This window comes from Lithobates pipiens, unplaced genomic scaffold (genome assembly GCF_037356315.1).
Source record: "Lithobates pipiens isolate NorthernLeopardFrog02 unplaced genomic scaffold, aLitPip1_a1.2 Scaffold_13, whole genome shotgun sequence".
NCBI classification, from domain to species: Eukaryota; Metazoa; Chordata; class Amphibia; order Anura; family Ranidae; genus Lithobates; species Lithobates pipiens.
In genome coordinates, this window is record NW_027507718.1 from 363,805,125 (window position 1) to 363,822,592 (window position 17,468).

Sequence of the window (17,468 nt, forward strand, 5' to 3'; positions counted from 1 at the left end):
AATTCCTGGTGTTCCTGTTAGTCCCCTTTCTTTCCTATTAATAACTGACCACACGAAGCAGGAGAGTACAGCGTGGTCAGTTCTCTAGCTATGCTGGGAACTCCATATACTCTCCTCCAATGATCAGACCTCCCCAATGAACAGCCATTCACTGGGAAGCTTAGTCTGCTGCTGCTTCTACTCCCCCTGGCTCGTATGAAGCTGAGAACAGAGAGAATGTGATATCTTATAAAAAGGGAAAAAAGGTATTCATAATACTTTTATATCTATACAAAAATGTTTTGCCTTTCATTTTTATTTCAAACTAAATGGGTTGTTTTACAAGGCGCTCACAATCACTCTAAGGTAAAAAAAAAAAAACCTTGAGGCTTTAGAACCACTTTGAAGATAGGAAACGTGTGAAAGTAATAAGGATGTGATCAGAGAGAGGAAAAAGGGTGTTGAAGAGTTGGAGTGGCAGAAAGTACAGAGATGGAAGAATAAATACAAGGCCATTGGAGTAAGCCATTGGAGTTGCCATTGGAGTAAGCAGTAGCACGTGTCCATTGCGTTAAGCCAAAACAAGTGATTAGGTTGAGGAACATGAGAAGCAGCTGGGGTGTTATACTTAACAGGGATTGAGAAAGTCACCAAGGATACTTCATATTTCTGAGGGAAGAACATAAAGGTAGCTAGCCAGAGACGTCATCAACGAACCATGAGGCCAGTCCTAGAGGCTGATAAATCATTGCAATCCTCAGAGAAACTGAAGAAAACTGATAAATAGTGGGCTTCCAAAAAGGAACAGGATAAAGAGGCAGGTGCAGGATAAAGTGGCAGGTCTATAAAGAACTTTAATAGTGCTTTGTGGGAATAGAAGAAAATATATACTCTTTAGAAAAATGTATGTAATGTCATCAGTTTTACTGCTAGTGTATATTTAAACAAAATTAACAAGTGTGTTTGCAAGTTATATATGAGATTTCAGTCCCTTCACTGACATCTAAAATACAGGGAGGTATATATATTGTAAGTATTTTTGTGAAGGATATTCTATCCAGCAGTAAACTTATTTCGGAGCATAAAGGGTATACTAGCTACTTGCTCACTATGTACTTACTTGAAAGTTAAAAGATGCCAGACCTCCTACTTCCTTACTTCATGAAAGGCAAGACCTTATGCTTTCTCACTAAGACGTTTAGGGTTAGCATTTACTTTGGATCACAAAGAAATGAAGTTAGACCTTCTATTTCTGAGAAGAAAGATCTTAAGCCTGCTTTTTCCTCAAAGATCAGAAAGACATAAAACCTGTCAAGCTCTTTTAGACCTAGAAGACTATGATTTCCTCCCACAGAAGCTTCTGGTTCTCAAAGAACAGAGGGAAGTTGGGAATGCAAATTTCAGAGATCAGAGAGCGATTAAAGTTATTATTCTGGTGCAGATACGGAAAAAAAAAAGGTTATCGTTACCTATTCTACTCCGAGTGAAGTATGTTACATCTTCCAACAAAAAAGAAAAAAAAATAGCATATTTGAAAGGAGAATCTACAGTAAAGTGATTAAGAAATAGACTTGCCACGGTTTTATTTCAGAGAAAGAGAATTTTGAGTCAATTATCGGCAATAGAAAACATGTGGCGGTAATCATTTGCCGCAGAGTTTAGGCATTAAGACGGTTTCCCCGAAAAGAAGATAAAAACACCAGACTCACTAATTATGCTATAACAGAAAGAAATCAGGCCAGCTACTTACTCCTAAAGCAGCTTGATAGGTGACATCCGGTGGAAATGTAAATGTAGGGCCACTTATTACAGGGCTGCTCGGGGGTGGGGTCACAATAAGCCCTGCAGTACTGATATGGACCTAACAAATTAAGGGGAAAAAAAAAGAAAAATGAAATTAAAGTTCTATATTTTATATGAAAGTTAAAAGCAGAGGCATGATAAACTTGAGGATTTACTATTTACAGGCATGGCCAAAAATATTGGGACCTCTGCATTTCTGTCAGAAAATGCACCACTTCGCCCAGAAAATGGTTTCAATTACAAATGTTTAGGCATTCTCATGTTTATTTCTTTTGTTTGTATTGGTATGACACAAAAAAAAAAGTGGAAAAACAAAAAGTCAAATCCGACACATTTCACACAAAACTCCAATGGACTGGACAAAATTATTGGCACCTTCCAAAAATAAGAAATAATTGCATTCCAAGTTTGTGATGCTCCTGTGATTTTTAAATAAACGTGCCTGTATCAATTAACAGGTGCTGACAATGTAGAAATCACATCAAAAACCAGTTAAAATGGTGAAAAATGTACTCAAACCTTCTATTTGGCTCTTTGTAATACACACAGAGAAGAGAATGAGCAGAAAATAATTGTCTGTGGACTGGAGAACAAAAATTGTGGAAAAACATGAACAATCGCAAGGTTATGAGTCCATCGACAGAGATCTTAAAGTTCTTGTGTCCACTGTGCGGAACATTGTCAACAAGTTTACAGCCCCTTGGCACTGTAGCAAATGAGAAAGCCAAAATTCTTTTGGGAGAATGTGCTGCGGACAGACAAAACAAAATTACAGCCTTTTTGGTAAAGCCCATAATTCTATTGTTTACAGAAAAAGCAATGAGGCCTTTAAATTAAAGAATACAGTCCCTACAGTCAAACATGGTGGAGGTTCACTGATGTTTTGGGGTTGCTTTGCTGCTTCAGACACTGGATGTCTTGACTGTGTGCATGGCATTACGAAAGCTGAAGACTACCAAAGAATTCTGGGGTGCAATGTAGGGCCCAGTGTCAGAAAGTTAGGTCTCCATCAGAGGAAGTGGGTCCTACAGCAGGACAAGGACCCAAAGCACACATTAAAAAGCACCCAGAAACAGTTCAAGGCAAAGCACTGGAGAGTACTGAACTGGCCAGTAATTAGTCCAGATCTAAATACCATAGAGCACCTGTGGAGAGATCTCAAAACAGCAGTTGGCAAAAGAAGTGGCCCAAAATTCCCGTAGAGAGGTGTAAAACTCACTGATGGTTACATGAAGCAATAGATTCCAGTTATTTTTTTCCAACACGTGTGCTACCAAATATTAAATTGAGGGTGCCAAAAATCTTGTCCAGTCCATCTTTTGGAGTTTTGCGTGGAGAATGGCAGATTTGGCTTTTTGTTTCTCCACTTTTTTGTGTCATACCAATACAAGCAAAAGAAATAAACATGTGAATGCCTAAACATTTGTAATTGCAACAATTTGCTGGATGGAGTGGTGCATTATCTGACAGAAATGCAGGGGTTCCAGAATTTTTGCCAATGGCTATGTATATATTCATTTATAAATCAGCTCTGGTTTCTGTAAAATTACTTTCAACTGTATTATGGTATTTCTTTCTATTTCTGCATTTAATCAGCATACGCTTATGGAAAATGTCATGTGGCAATTAGCTTGGACCAGCTTAGTTGTACTGTATCAGCTTAATGGAATGCCCTTGTTGTGGGACAAGCACCCATAAAAATAGGATTCCTTTCAAATATGCTTAAAAAAAAGGCTCTCTTAATTTTACTGCTTGACGTGATAATCCTATGCTTTCTTTTCATGAGAAAATTATGTAGTGGTAAACAAATAACAGTGACATTTAGTAGTGACATCAATTAATGTAGACATTCATTTCAGGTTCTCATAATTTCCTGTTGGCACAGGTAATACGCTAATAAAATAAACCAACTGGTGACATTTTCAGTTAGGTGATCAGGTAAAAAAAAAAAAAAACCTTACTCCAGACCATTTGTCATGGCATGACTCATTGTTTTCCATATTCTCATTCTAGGCTGACAGCAAGATGTTAAATTCATATTAAATGTTAAATCAGGCTAATGTACAACCCACCTAATAAAATAAAGTATATGACTCACATACTGTAATCTTCTTCTGCACGTCATTTATAATATACAAAATATTTTCCTCTAGATGTCGATTTAAAAAAAAAAAAAAAAAGTTTTTTTTTTTTTTATTCAAGCTTCTGTGTTTAAATATATGAGCCAAGTGCAAAGTACAATTCAAGTGTCTTTCGTGTGCGAAAAGAAAAGGTGTCTTTCGGGTGCGCCTCTCACTACACTCAAATTGCAAAATGCAGAAGTTTGAGAGCATGATACAAGAGCAACCAGCGCTAGGAAATAAGCACTGGTCCTCAGTGAAGGAATGCACCAGAACTGTGCTGAAAATCTGAAAATCAACCTTCCTGGGCCAAAAGACACTAGAGCTGAAGTCCTGCTGATGGAATCTCAAGTTTCCCTAGAAATTAACCAATATTGCCTACCGCATACCACAGACATTTGAAAAGGTTTTTTAACTTTTTCCTATAACTGTACATACATACCGTAAACACTACTGCACTGTAACTTAAAGAGGAAGTAAACTCTCCCACTCTGATGCTTCTTTTCATTTAGTCCATTATAATAAGTAATTATCAGACTATAGCCACAGTAATCCAGCCCAAATCGCATATTACTTACTGTTTAAAGAAACTTTTATAAACTTGTTTCCAGGGGTTAGGCAGCGCCATCTTAAGTATTGTTTTCTGAGTCCACAGTGGAGTGTATTTCCGCCCTTACATTGAGCACTTCCTGTACTGTTAACCAAGCCTCCTTCTCAATCCAACGTTTCTATGGCAACCCTGCTTCCCTGTTCATAGCTGACTTGTTTTATTTCATAGTATTTACTTGTGCCGATGTCTAATGTTTCCCTTTGCCAGTCTTATCAGCTTCAGCTGATAAGACTGCAGTAATGGCCAAGTTTACACTGCATGTCATGTCACATGGTCACATGGTGTGTAGGAGGAAGCTCTGAATGATTCTGAAGTCTCCAGGGAGTTCAGTGTTATGCCGTAGGAAGTCCTGATAACAGATAGATACGCACATAGAGAGTGTGCCGTAAATCAGGGGAGATCTGGGCATGCTTAGTGACGTCATTCTAAAGAACAAAAAGGATTACAACAATACTAAGGAGATATCTACAAGCAGTGTTCATTAGGGTTTTTTTATGCCGATTTACATGGGACAAAAGTTGTGGGGGAGGGTTTACAACCAATTTAAGCTCTAGTAATATTAGTCAAGTAACTGCAATTTTCCCACCAAAGCAGTTCCTAGACCATCTCTTTCAGTCTTCCAAGGTCCATTCTGGAATGAAGAGCAACCCTGAGAAAGCACATTTTTCTCTGATGAAGACCATGGGCTGCTAATCTGCACAGAGAAAGCTCGACAATTCCTAGCACACCTCCTCCAGTCTACCAAGGTTGATTCTGAACTGAGGAACAGCCCTGAGAAAGCGCACTCTTCTCTTTTCTGGTGAAGACCGTTGACTGCAAATGTGCTCATGGATAAGATTGGGACAAAGATCTCCCTAAAAATCAGTAGCAAAATAACGGTATGGACCTGCAGTAGCACAGAGGGTTCGGTAGTACCAAAGCTACTTTAGAATATTATTTTTCCTCATAAAAGGGCAGTTCTCAAAATGGTAGATTATTCCAAGATACAAAAAGACACACAAGACCTAAAACACATACATTTTTTAAGATGCAATGAGAGAAGATGATATGGAATCTATAGTGACAATATGGATATACACATCCATTTTTATTGGCACCAATTTTCAAAAACGTCTGAAGCAAGAATCGTCTGAGTTACTCATGTCAATCAGTCATATTCTCCATTGACTTTTTTTCTACAGGCAACATGGACAGCTTTTATTTAAATGCCAGGCTGGATGGGTAGTGTTGGTGATGCCATGATATATGGAAATGATATATAGTTTTTGTTTCTTTTTCAGTTGCAATAAAAGTAGCCAATGTGTGCCAATATGATGACATTTAAGAAGACAAGAATGGTATTTTAATTTAGTAAATAGGAGTCGTAGGCTTAGCAATGTTACGAAGATATGGTTTTTACAAAAGTGCAGAATTCTTTTTGAAGGCTATCTTTCTCACCTGAGAAGGTGCGCTACAAGACAGGCCAGACAGCTCACTTATCCTGGCCGCAGCTGTGGGATTGCTGGAGCTGATGAGCACTGGGGGGCTGATCTCCATGGAATGACGGTTCTGCACAGATTGCGATGACTTGTTGGACATGGTGAGCGAGGTGAACGAATGACGCTTTTTGGTGTTCTTCTTGGCATCGGTGTGCTTTTGGGAAGAGCTGCTATGTGCTGTTCCAGATGTTCCTTCCCCAGAGTCCACTACTCCTGATGGCTTGTCCAACTCTATGAGCTGCTTAGCCACTGAATTAAACTGAAACAAAGAGACATGGTTTACAGCTAGAATGATACACGGAAGCAAAAACACCTTTTCTTATGCACACACAGGACACACAAATGCAGATAAACCCGCAGCTCTTTTTGGGGTCAATGTTCCTAAAGTGTAAGCATTCCTGGTTCTTTTAGGGGAGTAGAGACAGATTGTGTGTTCATACCAAGTATGAACACTGATCTCTCTCTCCTCCTAGACAGTCCCATCCCCCCTACAGTTAGAACACACCGAGGGGAAACTTTTAACCACTTGATCGCCCCCTAGTGTTAACCCCTTCCCTGCCAGTGACATTTATACAATGAGTGCATTTTTATAGCACTGATTGCTGTATATTTGCCAATGGTCTCAAAAATGTGTCAAAAGTGTTCAATTTGTCCACTGCAATATCGCAGTCCTGATAAAAATTGCAGATCGCAGCCATTACTAGTAAAAAAAAAAAATATATATATATATATATATATATATATATATATATATATATATATATATATATATATATATATATATATATATAGATATAGATATATATATTAATAATAAAAATGCCATAAATCTATCCCCTATTTTGTAGATACCATAACTTTAGTGAAAACCAATCAATATACGCTTATTGTGATTTATTTATTTTTTTTACCAAAAATATGTAAAAGAATACATATCGGCCTAAACGGAGTTTAGTTTTTTTGATATTTCTTATAGCAAAAAGTAAAAAAAGATAGTGATTTTTTCAAACTTGTCGCTCTTCTTTGGTTTATAGCGCAAAAAATAAAAACCATAGAAGCAATCAAATACCACCAAAAGAAAGCTCTATTTGTGGGGAAAAAAGCATGTTATTTTTGTTTGGGTACAGCGCCACGCGTTGGCGCAATTGTCAGTTAAACTGACACAGTGCTGTATCGCAAAAAAATGGGCTGGTTATTGAGCAGCCAAATCTTCCGGGGCTGAAGTGGTTGAATGAAAATCGTCTGATCTGGTATGGTACATATATCAGATGAACTGTCATGATTGGCTCTCGAAAGATGTACCAAAAGAACAGATTATCGGACGATCGCTTCAAAATGTCAGATCTTCTGACTGTGTGTATGGGCCATTAGGCCCCTTTCACACAAGCAGACCGATCGGGTCCACCTGTCCGGTATTCAGGCGGACCCGATCGGATCACCTATTGTTCTCTATGGAGCAGCGGACATGTGTCCGCTGACATTCAAACTAGTCAGATAAAAACCAGGATGTATGGGGATCCGTTCGGCGAATCGAATTAAATGGAAACGAAAACCCCCATAGAGAACAGTGGCCGTGTTGGCTCTGCATAGTGGAGTGGACACAGACCTGTCTGCCTGCTCAGCAGGGATCAGTGGAGAGATCCCTAAGCTGAGCAGGCAGATCAGCTTGATGGATTCCGCTCCATCAGAAGGGGCCCTCATACTTCATCAATTATGCCAGAAAAAAGATTTTGAAACAAATATTTCACTTTGAACCCTGCATTAGAACAAGAATCAAGAACTTAAAACCTCTTATTTAGGATTACCCAAGAAGTAATATCCTACTATTCTTGCTTTCTGTATTTTTCTGGGCTACGATACTGAACCGACTGTGCAATATATAGCCTAGACAGCTTGAGCCCTACTACATAAATGTAACAAGCCACAATGGAAAAGGCAAACCTGGCAGCAACTGTGGAAATACAATGGATGTGGAAAATCCTGTCAACAAAAACATGTATGAGAGATATCCAACAAATGTAGAAATGCCTTATTTGTATAGGATCTCTCCTCGTAAAAACAGGTTAGAACAAACCTCTTACAGTAAGGGAAGTATTTGATCCCCTGCTGATTTTGTACATTTGCCCACTGACAAAGAAATTATCATTCTATAATTTTAATGGTAGGATTACTTCAACAGTGAGGCAGAACAACAAAATTATCCAGAAAAAAACGCATTTCAAAAAAGTTACACATTGATTTGCATTTTAATGAGTCAAATAAGTATTTGATCCCCTATCAATCAGCAAGATTTCTGGCTCCCAGATGTCTTCTATACAGGCAACGAGCTGAGATTAGGAGCACTCTTAAAGTGAGTGCTCCTAACTTTGGCTTGTTAGCTGTATAAAAGACCCCTGTCCACCGAAGCAATCAGATTCCAATCTCTCCCTCATGGCCAAGACCAAAGAGCTGTCCAAGGATGTCAGGGACAAGATTGTAGACCTTCACAAGGCTGAAATGGGCTACAAGACCATCGCCAAGCAGCTTGGTGAGTGGATGACAACAGTCGGTGCGATTATTTGCAACCGGAAGAAACACAAAATAACTGTCAATCTCCCTCGATCTGGGGCTCCACGCAAGATCTCACCTCATGGAGTTTCAATGATCATGAAAATGGTGAGCAATCACCCCAAAACTACACGGGAGAATCTTGTAAATGATTTCAAGGCACTTGGGACCATAGTCACCAAGAAAACAATTGGTATCACACTACACGATGAAGGACTGAAATCCTGCAGTGCCCGCAAGGTCTCCCTGCTCAAGAAAGCACATGTACAGGCCTGTCTGAAGTTTGCTAATGAACATCTGAATGATTCATAGAATTGGGTGAAAATGTTGTGGTCAGAGGAGACCAAAATTGAGCTATTTGGCATCAACTCAACTCGCCATGTTTGGAGGAGGAGGAATGCTGCCTATGACCCCAAAAACACCATCCCCGCTGTCAAACATGGAGGTGCAAACATTATGCTTTGGAGGGGTTTTTGTGCTACGCGGACAGGACAACTTCACCACATCAAAAAGACAATGAAAAGGGCCATGTACTGCCAAATCGTGGGCGAAAACCTCCTTCTCTCAGCCAGGACACTGAAAATGGGTCATGGATGGGTATTTCAGTATGAAAATGGCCCAAAACACATGGCCAAGGCAACAAAGGAGTGGCTCAAGAAGCAGCACATTAAGGTCCTGGAGTGGCTTAGCCAGTCTCCAGACCTTAATCCCATATAAAATAAGTGGAGAGAGCTGAAGGTTCGAGTTACTAAACGTCAGCCTCAAAACCTTAATGACTTGGAGAGGATCTGCAAAGAGGAGTGGGACAAAGGCAATTTTCTAATTTACCTTTTTATGAAGTACAGCCTGTACTTCCAGTCCACGGCACAGGATGTAATTTCCTCTTCTTCGGTAAGCCCCCTCCCCCATGTCTTCTGGGACATGTGTGGGTTCCAGAAGACAGCTGGCCATTCACAATATATGCGCATGCACAGTACTAAACGGGCAGTGAAGCCGCAAGGTTCCACTGCCTGTTTCCATTTATTACAATCGCGGCGCCTGCACCCGATCTGATGGACCAATCTGCTTCCAGCTGCTGAATTGAAAAAAATATATATATATATTTGCGGGTGGGACACCGTTTTAAGAAACAAAATAAATGTAAGAAAATAATTTTAGTCAACTATATTGGAAAATGCATATGAATAAGCCTCGTTTACCACATGGAACTCTGGGCTGCTTTCACCGTGAATAATATGTGTTGTTAAAAGATATCAATTACAGAAATGTAAGTTACAAATACAGCTAAAGCAGTCAGATCCGTTCCTAAACTCTTTGCTCTGCACATAAGTTGATTTTCAGCAAGGCTGAGAAAAGAAGAGAGCAGCTAGTGCTTGACTTTCTCTTTAGAAAGCCTAGAATGCTTTGCAAACCCCTGTATTAAAAAGCTGAATTCCAGGAATTCAGCTCCTTTGTAAAAAGTGAAGGTACATAGAGTTAAATTGAAGGAGGTGCATGACAACCCCCCTGGATTTACCGTTATTATTTATATCTGACAGATTTTTAGTACTACTGGAAGACGGCTATCACTGTATTTCCAGAAGTTTGACACTGATCCTTCAAGCCTCAGCATCTTCAACAGTAGGGTCACTGCAACTGCTATGCCAGCCCCTTCCCTCTTTGCAAATCACAGAAGCCTTTGTATTATGCAAATACATTAACAAAATACAAAGGCTTCTGTGAATGGGCAGCAGAGGGAGGCATGGGCATAGCTGCTGTGTGTGCTTCTCTCCTCTCAGATCCCAGGGAGAAGAGTGTCTCTCTGGCAGAGTAATAAACCTGTCAGAAAATTTAGAGAGAAATCCAGGAGATGTCACACACCTAGTTGGACTTAATTCTTTGTGGGTCTTCCCTTTTTGAAAAGTGGCAGAATTCCTGGAATTCAGCTTTAAATGTTCATTTGTACAATAAAGATGATATACAAATAATCAATGTTGAGTTAGCACAGTTTAAAAACACATGAACTGAACAAAAACATTTTATTTCCCTTTAAGTGAGTTTTTTTATATATGGTACTTTAATGATATACACTGAATCTCTACCATGAGAAAGGATTAGTATAAACAAACAAGCTGGTGAAACAAAGGATGCTTTTGATTCTAATACATCCTAAAGCTGTACAGCCCTATTAATATAGCTGGCGCCCGGACCGCACCAATTAAGGAACGTACAGAAGATTACATCTGAGTTTTGTCAGCTTTCCTCTAGGCTTGATTTTCCACTTAATTAAGATATTTGTTTATCTCCTGAAAATATTACAGGGAAAAAGATTTGCCTGCTGAGTGCTGGGCAAAGAAAGGTATTCCTGTACCCATGGGATTGATACAAGAGTGGCATTTCCTTCTGTTAGACAGGCAAGGAGGATGGCTACAAAATGCAAACAGATGTCCCCTTATCTGTTTAATTAGCCACCCTTGTATGTACAAATACGAAGATGCCCTGGGTTATTTAATTAACAGAGGATTAAAGTAGAAGGATTTATGGCGTAGACTAGCGATTGCAAAAAAAAAACAGCAAGCTAAACATTTTGCTAGAATGCAAGTATATAAAATTAACTTTATTCACAATTTTTCAACATTCTGAAACCAACATACCTATAGTTAAAGCATTCAACACAAATTATTAACTGGATGGAAAAACATTTTTCCCAGGCTGTATAAAAATGTAGCTTTCACAAATCCAGGGATGCGCTAAGCTCATTTGGCAACTTTTTTCTTGCTTAGACTATTCACCTCGTCCCTGGTACTTCCCAGCTGCCCTATATGCACATGCGGAAGGCAAGCACAGCTGTGACACATATGGGTTGAACCACCAACTCCTGTTCCCCCGGGTCCACATTTGGAATATATAGAGCTAGGAGACAATAAGAATTGCATAAAGCTTTATTTAAAGGGGTTGTAAAGGTTCATTTTTTATTTTCTAAATAGGTTCCTTTAAGCTAGTGCATTGTTGGTTCACTTATGTTTTCCTTCGATTTCCCTTCTAAATGTTTTTTTTCTTTGTTTTGTCTGAATTTCTCACTTCCTGTTCCTCCTCAGTAAGCTGTTCAGTAAGCTGTTCTGGCTGACTAAACACCGCTCGGATGATGGTGTGAAGTTTACTGAGGAGAAACAGGAAGTGAGATATTCAGACAAAGAAAAAAAACATTTAGAAGGGAAATTGAAGGAAAAGGTAAGTGAACCAACAATGCACTAGCTTAAAGGAACCTATGTAGAAAATAAAAAATTAACCTTTACAACCACTTTAAGTAAAGGGTAGCAGAATGGGGAAAGTCTGAAATAGCATATACCTTCTTCATCTCTGCCACTCTTGGCCAGGAACTATGTTTTTTTTTTCTTTATAGAAGTCTGGACTTTAATAAAATATGACCGCAATGCATTGTTGACACCTTCCTCCATATAGGGCTTATATTAAAGCACATCTAACAAGCATGTCTGAAGGTAATGCTTCTGAAAAGCCACCACATGAAGGACCTCAGCACAGAGATCCCTAACATTGAGAAATTCTGCCCTTTTGATCAGATCTAAGATGAGAGCTGGGGACCATGGAAGCCACATGAGTTAGCACTGAAAGATTAATAGAGATCCAAGGTACACATGACCTAAAGAAATAGTAAGGGGAGAGATGGAGTGGCATGACAATATTTGCAACGGTCTAAAGTGACTCATGTCATTTCTAATGCTATTCCAGCCAACAGCACCTGTGCAAAAATGTTATAAATTCTTTATTGCTCTCATATAATCCCTATACAGCAGCTGGAAAACTCTGGGTAAAAATCACCTTTCACTTCCCCAACGGCTAATGTTTTTTTTTTTTTTTTTTTTTTTTTTTAGCTGACGTCGGCCAAAAGAAAAAAAAAAAATGCTATGAGTAAGGCTATAATGGCCAACACATTTCAGCCTTGATGATGTAAATGATGTAGCCTAATAAAGGATAATACCAAGAAGTTTGAGTTTCTGTGTAAATTCTGCTTTGGCTGTTCATTTAGGGGAGTGGGACACCCCCCCCCAGCCTGAGCACCGCATCTCAGCAAGTATTTCTCAATTGTGCGTTTGAGCTTGGGTATTTTCTCCTTGTAAAAGAAGAAAAAATGTAAGCCAATTAGGAAAGGTATGATTCAGGTCACTGTATTCAGGTAGACTAAACATGGACACAACTGCCATTCAGTCATTTGAAGGTAAAGTAGATATTTAAACAGTTTTTATACTTGCTGTCTAGGGAATGCTAGAGTTGACACATGAGAAAAATTTGTATTAAAGCGGAGCTCCGCTGATCAGTCTTTTACCACCCCGCCTCTGGTGCCACATTTGTACCTGTCCCCAGTTGCGAGTAATCTCGCCATGGTGAGATCGCTCGGAGGTTTGCCCCCCCCCCCTCCTCCTCCTTCCCCCATCGCTGGGCAATTCAGAAAGTGCAGGCAGCACCCGAGAGCCAATGGAAACATTGGCTGGGGTGTCAACATTGCTGGATTCCAGGACATGCAAGTGTCCTAATATTAAAAAAGTCAGCAGCTACAATATGTGTAGCTGCTGATTTTTAATTTTTTGCTGGGGAGATGGAACTCCTCTTTAAAGAGCTCTATGCACAGGTTCTAATGGGATGGCAAAAAGAATGACTAGGCAAACAGCTAAACATGCATATAAAATACATATGTGAGCTGCTTTACCTGTCAAATGGTTTGTATTTCTGTTCATCCAGTTCTGAGATTTACACCACCAGGCAGATGATTACTTTCTTTGTTACAGATTTAGACTATAAAAGAGACACAGTGGTGTGCTCTTTCTTCCTCTCGGCATACTGACAGTGAAATAGAAGCAGCAGGATACTAAGGCCATCCCTCTGCCATCTCCTCCTATGAATATGCTCCATGGCTTCACATTTGCATGCAAAACACCTGATTGGTGACCTTGGTGTCCTTCTCTCAGAGTGCTGCTCTATAGGGAATTGCATAAAGCTGATGGAACAAAAGAGGGCATTTGCAACAATTGCATAAAAAAAAAAAAATATTATACATTTCTAGAAAAAATAAAGAAGAACACAAGGGGCACCAGCTAAGTGCAGCATTGATGAGTTTATTACGATTCAAACGCAAAATCCAAACTCACAGAAATGTAAAATCAAAGAGCTCTTTCATTTTATATTTCTGCGAGTTTGCATTTGGCTTTTTAATTGTAATAAACCCATTGATGCTGCACTTAGCTGGCACCCCCTTGTGTTCTTGTTTGTAATTCAAAGCTTCATTCCTGACTCAGGTGGAGCTGTCTACAGAAGTACAACACCCTTCCTCTAGGATTTTTATGAACTCCTTATGAACCTATGCTACACAACCATCTTCATATTTATCTAGGGTGGTAGAGGCTAACTTATGTGGAAGGTGCATTAGCATTTGTTTGCACCACAATTTCATTTGCGGTTTATCTATTAATTGCTAGTGGCTTTTGTGACTTTTTTCCACCTGCCCGGAGTTGAACTTTACATTCCCAACCAGTAATTAATACATGGCAGCTAAAACAGATTGCCTACCATGAGCAGCGGCTTTTTATTTCTTGTGTTCCGTCATAAATCATCGCACATCCCTTGGTGCCCTTTAATGACAATGACACACTGAACACCGAACGCACTTTTTCCTAAATAAAAATGTGACAATGATCATATGTTCTCAGCAAGGGAAGGAATCTTCTATACATCAAAATAAATCATTCAACTTTACTGCAGTTGAACTAATCCGCTCTTAGGTACCAAAATGAGTTGATGTCATGAGGGACCTGCAAAAACAATGTATACGGATAAGGTAGAATTGCCAAGGTTTCCCAGGTAATACGTTCTTTTTTTTTTTTCCCCAATTCCCACTTACTTCATTCCTGCAAGTTTTATTGCGGCAATTACTTTCCTAATACAAGTAATAATGCTTTGAGTTTATTTTGGCTCTACAAACTATTAAGAAGGTGGAAAAGCTTTGGATAGAGGAATTATTCTCACTCCATGTGTTCAACCTGCTGCGAGCAAACCAGAGCTCCGTGTCCAGATGTCTGACGGATGTGTTTACAAATGAACAGTCATATTTTACACTATTGTATAGTGCGCTGGAATTTACTACCACAAATGTGGTCACTAAATCCAAACATTACCACTGAAGGTGCTCAGTGGACAAGTGCTGCGACTTCATATGGACAAGGAACGTAGACATTGTAATCACAAATGCTCAGTTCTCATCCTTCTACATGAGCTGCCAATGGAAGTGCGCAGAATTCATTCTACACTACATCACAATTCCAATTCGCTCCAAGCGCTTGGTTAAACTTTTATATCTACTCATCAATTCATTCATCTTAGTCCTCATTTTCTGACAGACCCTTGTCCATGCCAGTGGCAATCTATGGAGACGAAACATGACAGAATCAGTAGGCTAGCTTGGGGTTTAAAATGGAAGTTGCCCCCAGACAAAGTACATTTCAGAGCGTCTTCTATGTAACAAAGAACTGTTTTTCTTGCATGTCAGCTTCCATTTATTGTGCTATAAAATCAAAATGTTTTAAAGGATAACTCTTGTATAATATCGATCTCTCTCTCTCTAGATCTCTCTCTCTCTCTAGATCTCTCTCTCTCTCTCTCTCTAGATCTCTCTCTCTCTCTCTCTCTAGATCTCTCTCTCTCTCTCTCTAGATCTCTCTCTCTCTCTCTAGATCTCTCTCTCTCTCTCTAGATATCTCTCTCTCTCTCTCTCTCTAGATCTCTCTCTCTCTCTCTAGATCTCTCTCTCTCTCTCTAGATATCTCTCTCTCTCTCTCTCTCTAGATCTCTCTCTCTCTCTCTCTAGATCTCTCTCTCTCTCTCTCTAGATCTCTCTCTCTCTCTCTCTAGATCTCTCTCTCTCTCTCTCTAGATCTCTCTCTCTCTAGATCTCTCTCTCTCTAGATCTCTCTCTCTCTAGATCTCTCTCTCTCTCTCTAGATCTCTCTCTCTCTCTCTAGATCTCTCTCTCTCTCTAGATCTCTCTCTCTCTCTAGATCTCTCTCTAGATCTCTCTCTCTCTCTCTCTCTAGATCTCTCTCTCTCTCTCTCTAGATCTCTCTCTCTCTCTCTCTAGATCTCTCTCTCTCTCTCTAGATCTCTCTCTCTCTCTAGATCTCTCTCTCTCTCTCTAGATCTCTCTCTCTCTCTAGATCTCTCTCTCTAGATCTCTCTCTCTCTCTAGATCTCTCTCTCTCTCTAGATCTCTCTCTCTCTCTAGATCTCTCTCTCTCTCTAGATCTCTCTCTCTCTCTAGATCTCTCTCTCTCTCTCTCTCTCTAGATCTTTGAAAAAGAAACGCATTATTTTTTAACTTTTTACTATAATAAATATCCCCCAAAAATATATAAAAAAAAAATTTTTTCCTCAGTTTAGGCTGATACATATTCTTCTACATATTTTTGGTAAAAAAAAATTAAATTAATAAAAAAAAAAAATCACAATAAACGTAGCTTTGCACAAAAGTTATAGCGTCTACAAAATAGGGGATAGATTTATGGCATTATTTTTAACTTTTTACTATAATAAATATACCCCAAAAATATATAAAAAAAAGTTTTTCCCTCAGTATAGGCCGATACGTAATCTTCTACATATTTTTGATAAAAAAAAAAAATCACAATAAGCGTAGGTTTGCACAAAAGTTATGGCGTCTACAAAATAGGGGATAGATTTAAGGCATTTTTTTTTTGTACTAGTAATGGCAGCGATCAGCGATTTTTATCATGACTGCGACATTATGGCAGACACGTCGGAGAATTTTGACACATTTTTGGGACCATTGGCATTAATACAGCGATCAGTGTGATTAAAATTGCATTGATTACTGTAAAAATGTCACTGGCAGTGAAGGGGTTAATACTAGGGGGTGGGGGAGGGGTTAACGTGTATCCTATTTTGTGTTCTAACTGAAGGGGGGATGGGACTGTGCAGGGAAACTAACAAATCGCTGTCCATACTCTGTATGGACAGACGATCTGACAGTTCCCTGCTCAGAGAACCTGGAAACTGTGTGTTTACACACACAGCTGCTGGTTCTCTGTGTGCCCGAGCGATCGCGGGAGCCCGGTGGCGATCGAGCCCGCAGGGCACTCGCATTGGCTCGGGGAGCGTGCGGGGCCTTTTATGTTACAGACGTAACATAACGGCGATTCGCACAGCTGAGCCATGCTGCCATATTACAACTGCGGCAGTTGGTCGGAATGCGGTTAAAGCGTTACTAAACCCAGGAGCCTGCATTCATTATACCTGATCTCCCACAGTACAAAGAACATGGAAATGCAATTCATTTAGTAAATCTAAACTGCTAAATACCTTTTCTCAGCAGTATATAGCAGTCTTGTGACTTCCATCAGTGTCTGGTTAAAGTTTTCATTCTCCTCTGACTTTCCTATGAGGCTGCAGGACCCCTGACCCTCTGTCTGGACAGTGCGGATTGGTCCTGTGCCAATCACATGCCCTCTCCCAAGAAAGAAAAAACAAAAAAACTAGCAAATACACACCAAACTAGGTATGTGCAGAGTGACTCCAAAGGCTCTGTCTTATCAGGAGACGGATTGGGGACAGTGGAAGAAGAGGAGGAGGATCAGAGAAGACCAAATCAAACAGCCTTTTTACACAATGCAGAGATTTAACTCCTTAGGTTCCACAGTGAGTACAACAAGCATGCTTTACTGCATATAGACACCAATTTTACTTCTGTGGGTTTAGTAACACTTTACAATATAGCAACCTGTGTTCTGCACAGTATGTACAGAGTGTCCCTGAAATCCATTTAAATGTTTGTGCTGACAGCATTTCTCTGAAGTCTGCATTCAGATAAAAGTCAAAATTAAAAAGGCAAAAACTAGCTATAACACCCCCATTCCTACTCTTCTACTT

At 39.6% G+C, this 17,468-nt stretch overlaps 1 protein-coding gene across 3 annotated transcripts in view; it reads right to left on the minus strand.

Annotated features, from left to right (window-relative positions):
• Window positions 1-17,468, minus strand: part of SH3RF1 (SH3 domain containing ring finger 1) — a 267,169-nt gene that overhangs the window by 59,745 nt on the left and 189,956 nt on the right. Inside the window, exons 5-6 of one of the 3 annotated variants that reach the window (XM_077477180.1) lie at window positions 5,950-6,249; window positions 1,730-1,840 (exon numbers count right to left, since the gene is read on the minus strand). The exons of 1 other annotated variant lie outside the window; for it this stretch is intronic. In XM_077477180.1, coding sequence (XP_077333306.1) covers window positions 1,730-1,840; window positions 5,950-6,249 — 411 coding nt within the window. The remainder of the gene's footprint in view (window positions 1-1,729; window positions 1,841-5,949; window positions 6,250-17,468) is intronic. One more of the 3 variants, XM_077477182.1, reaches the window with a different exon arrangement.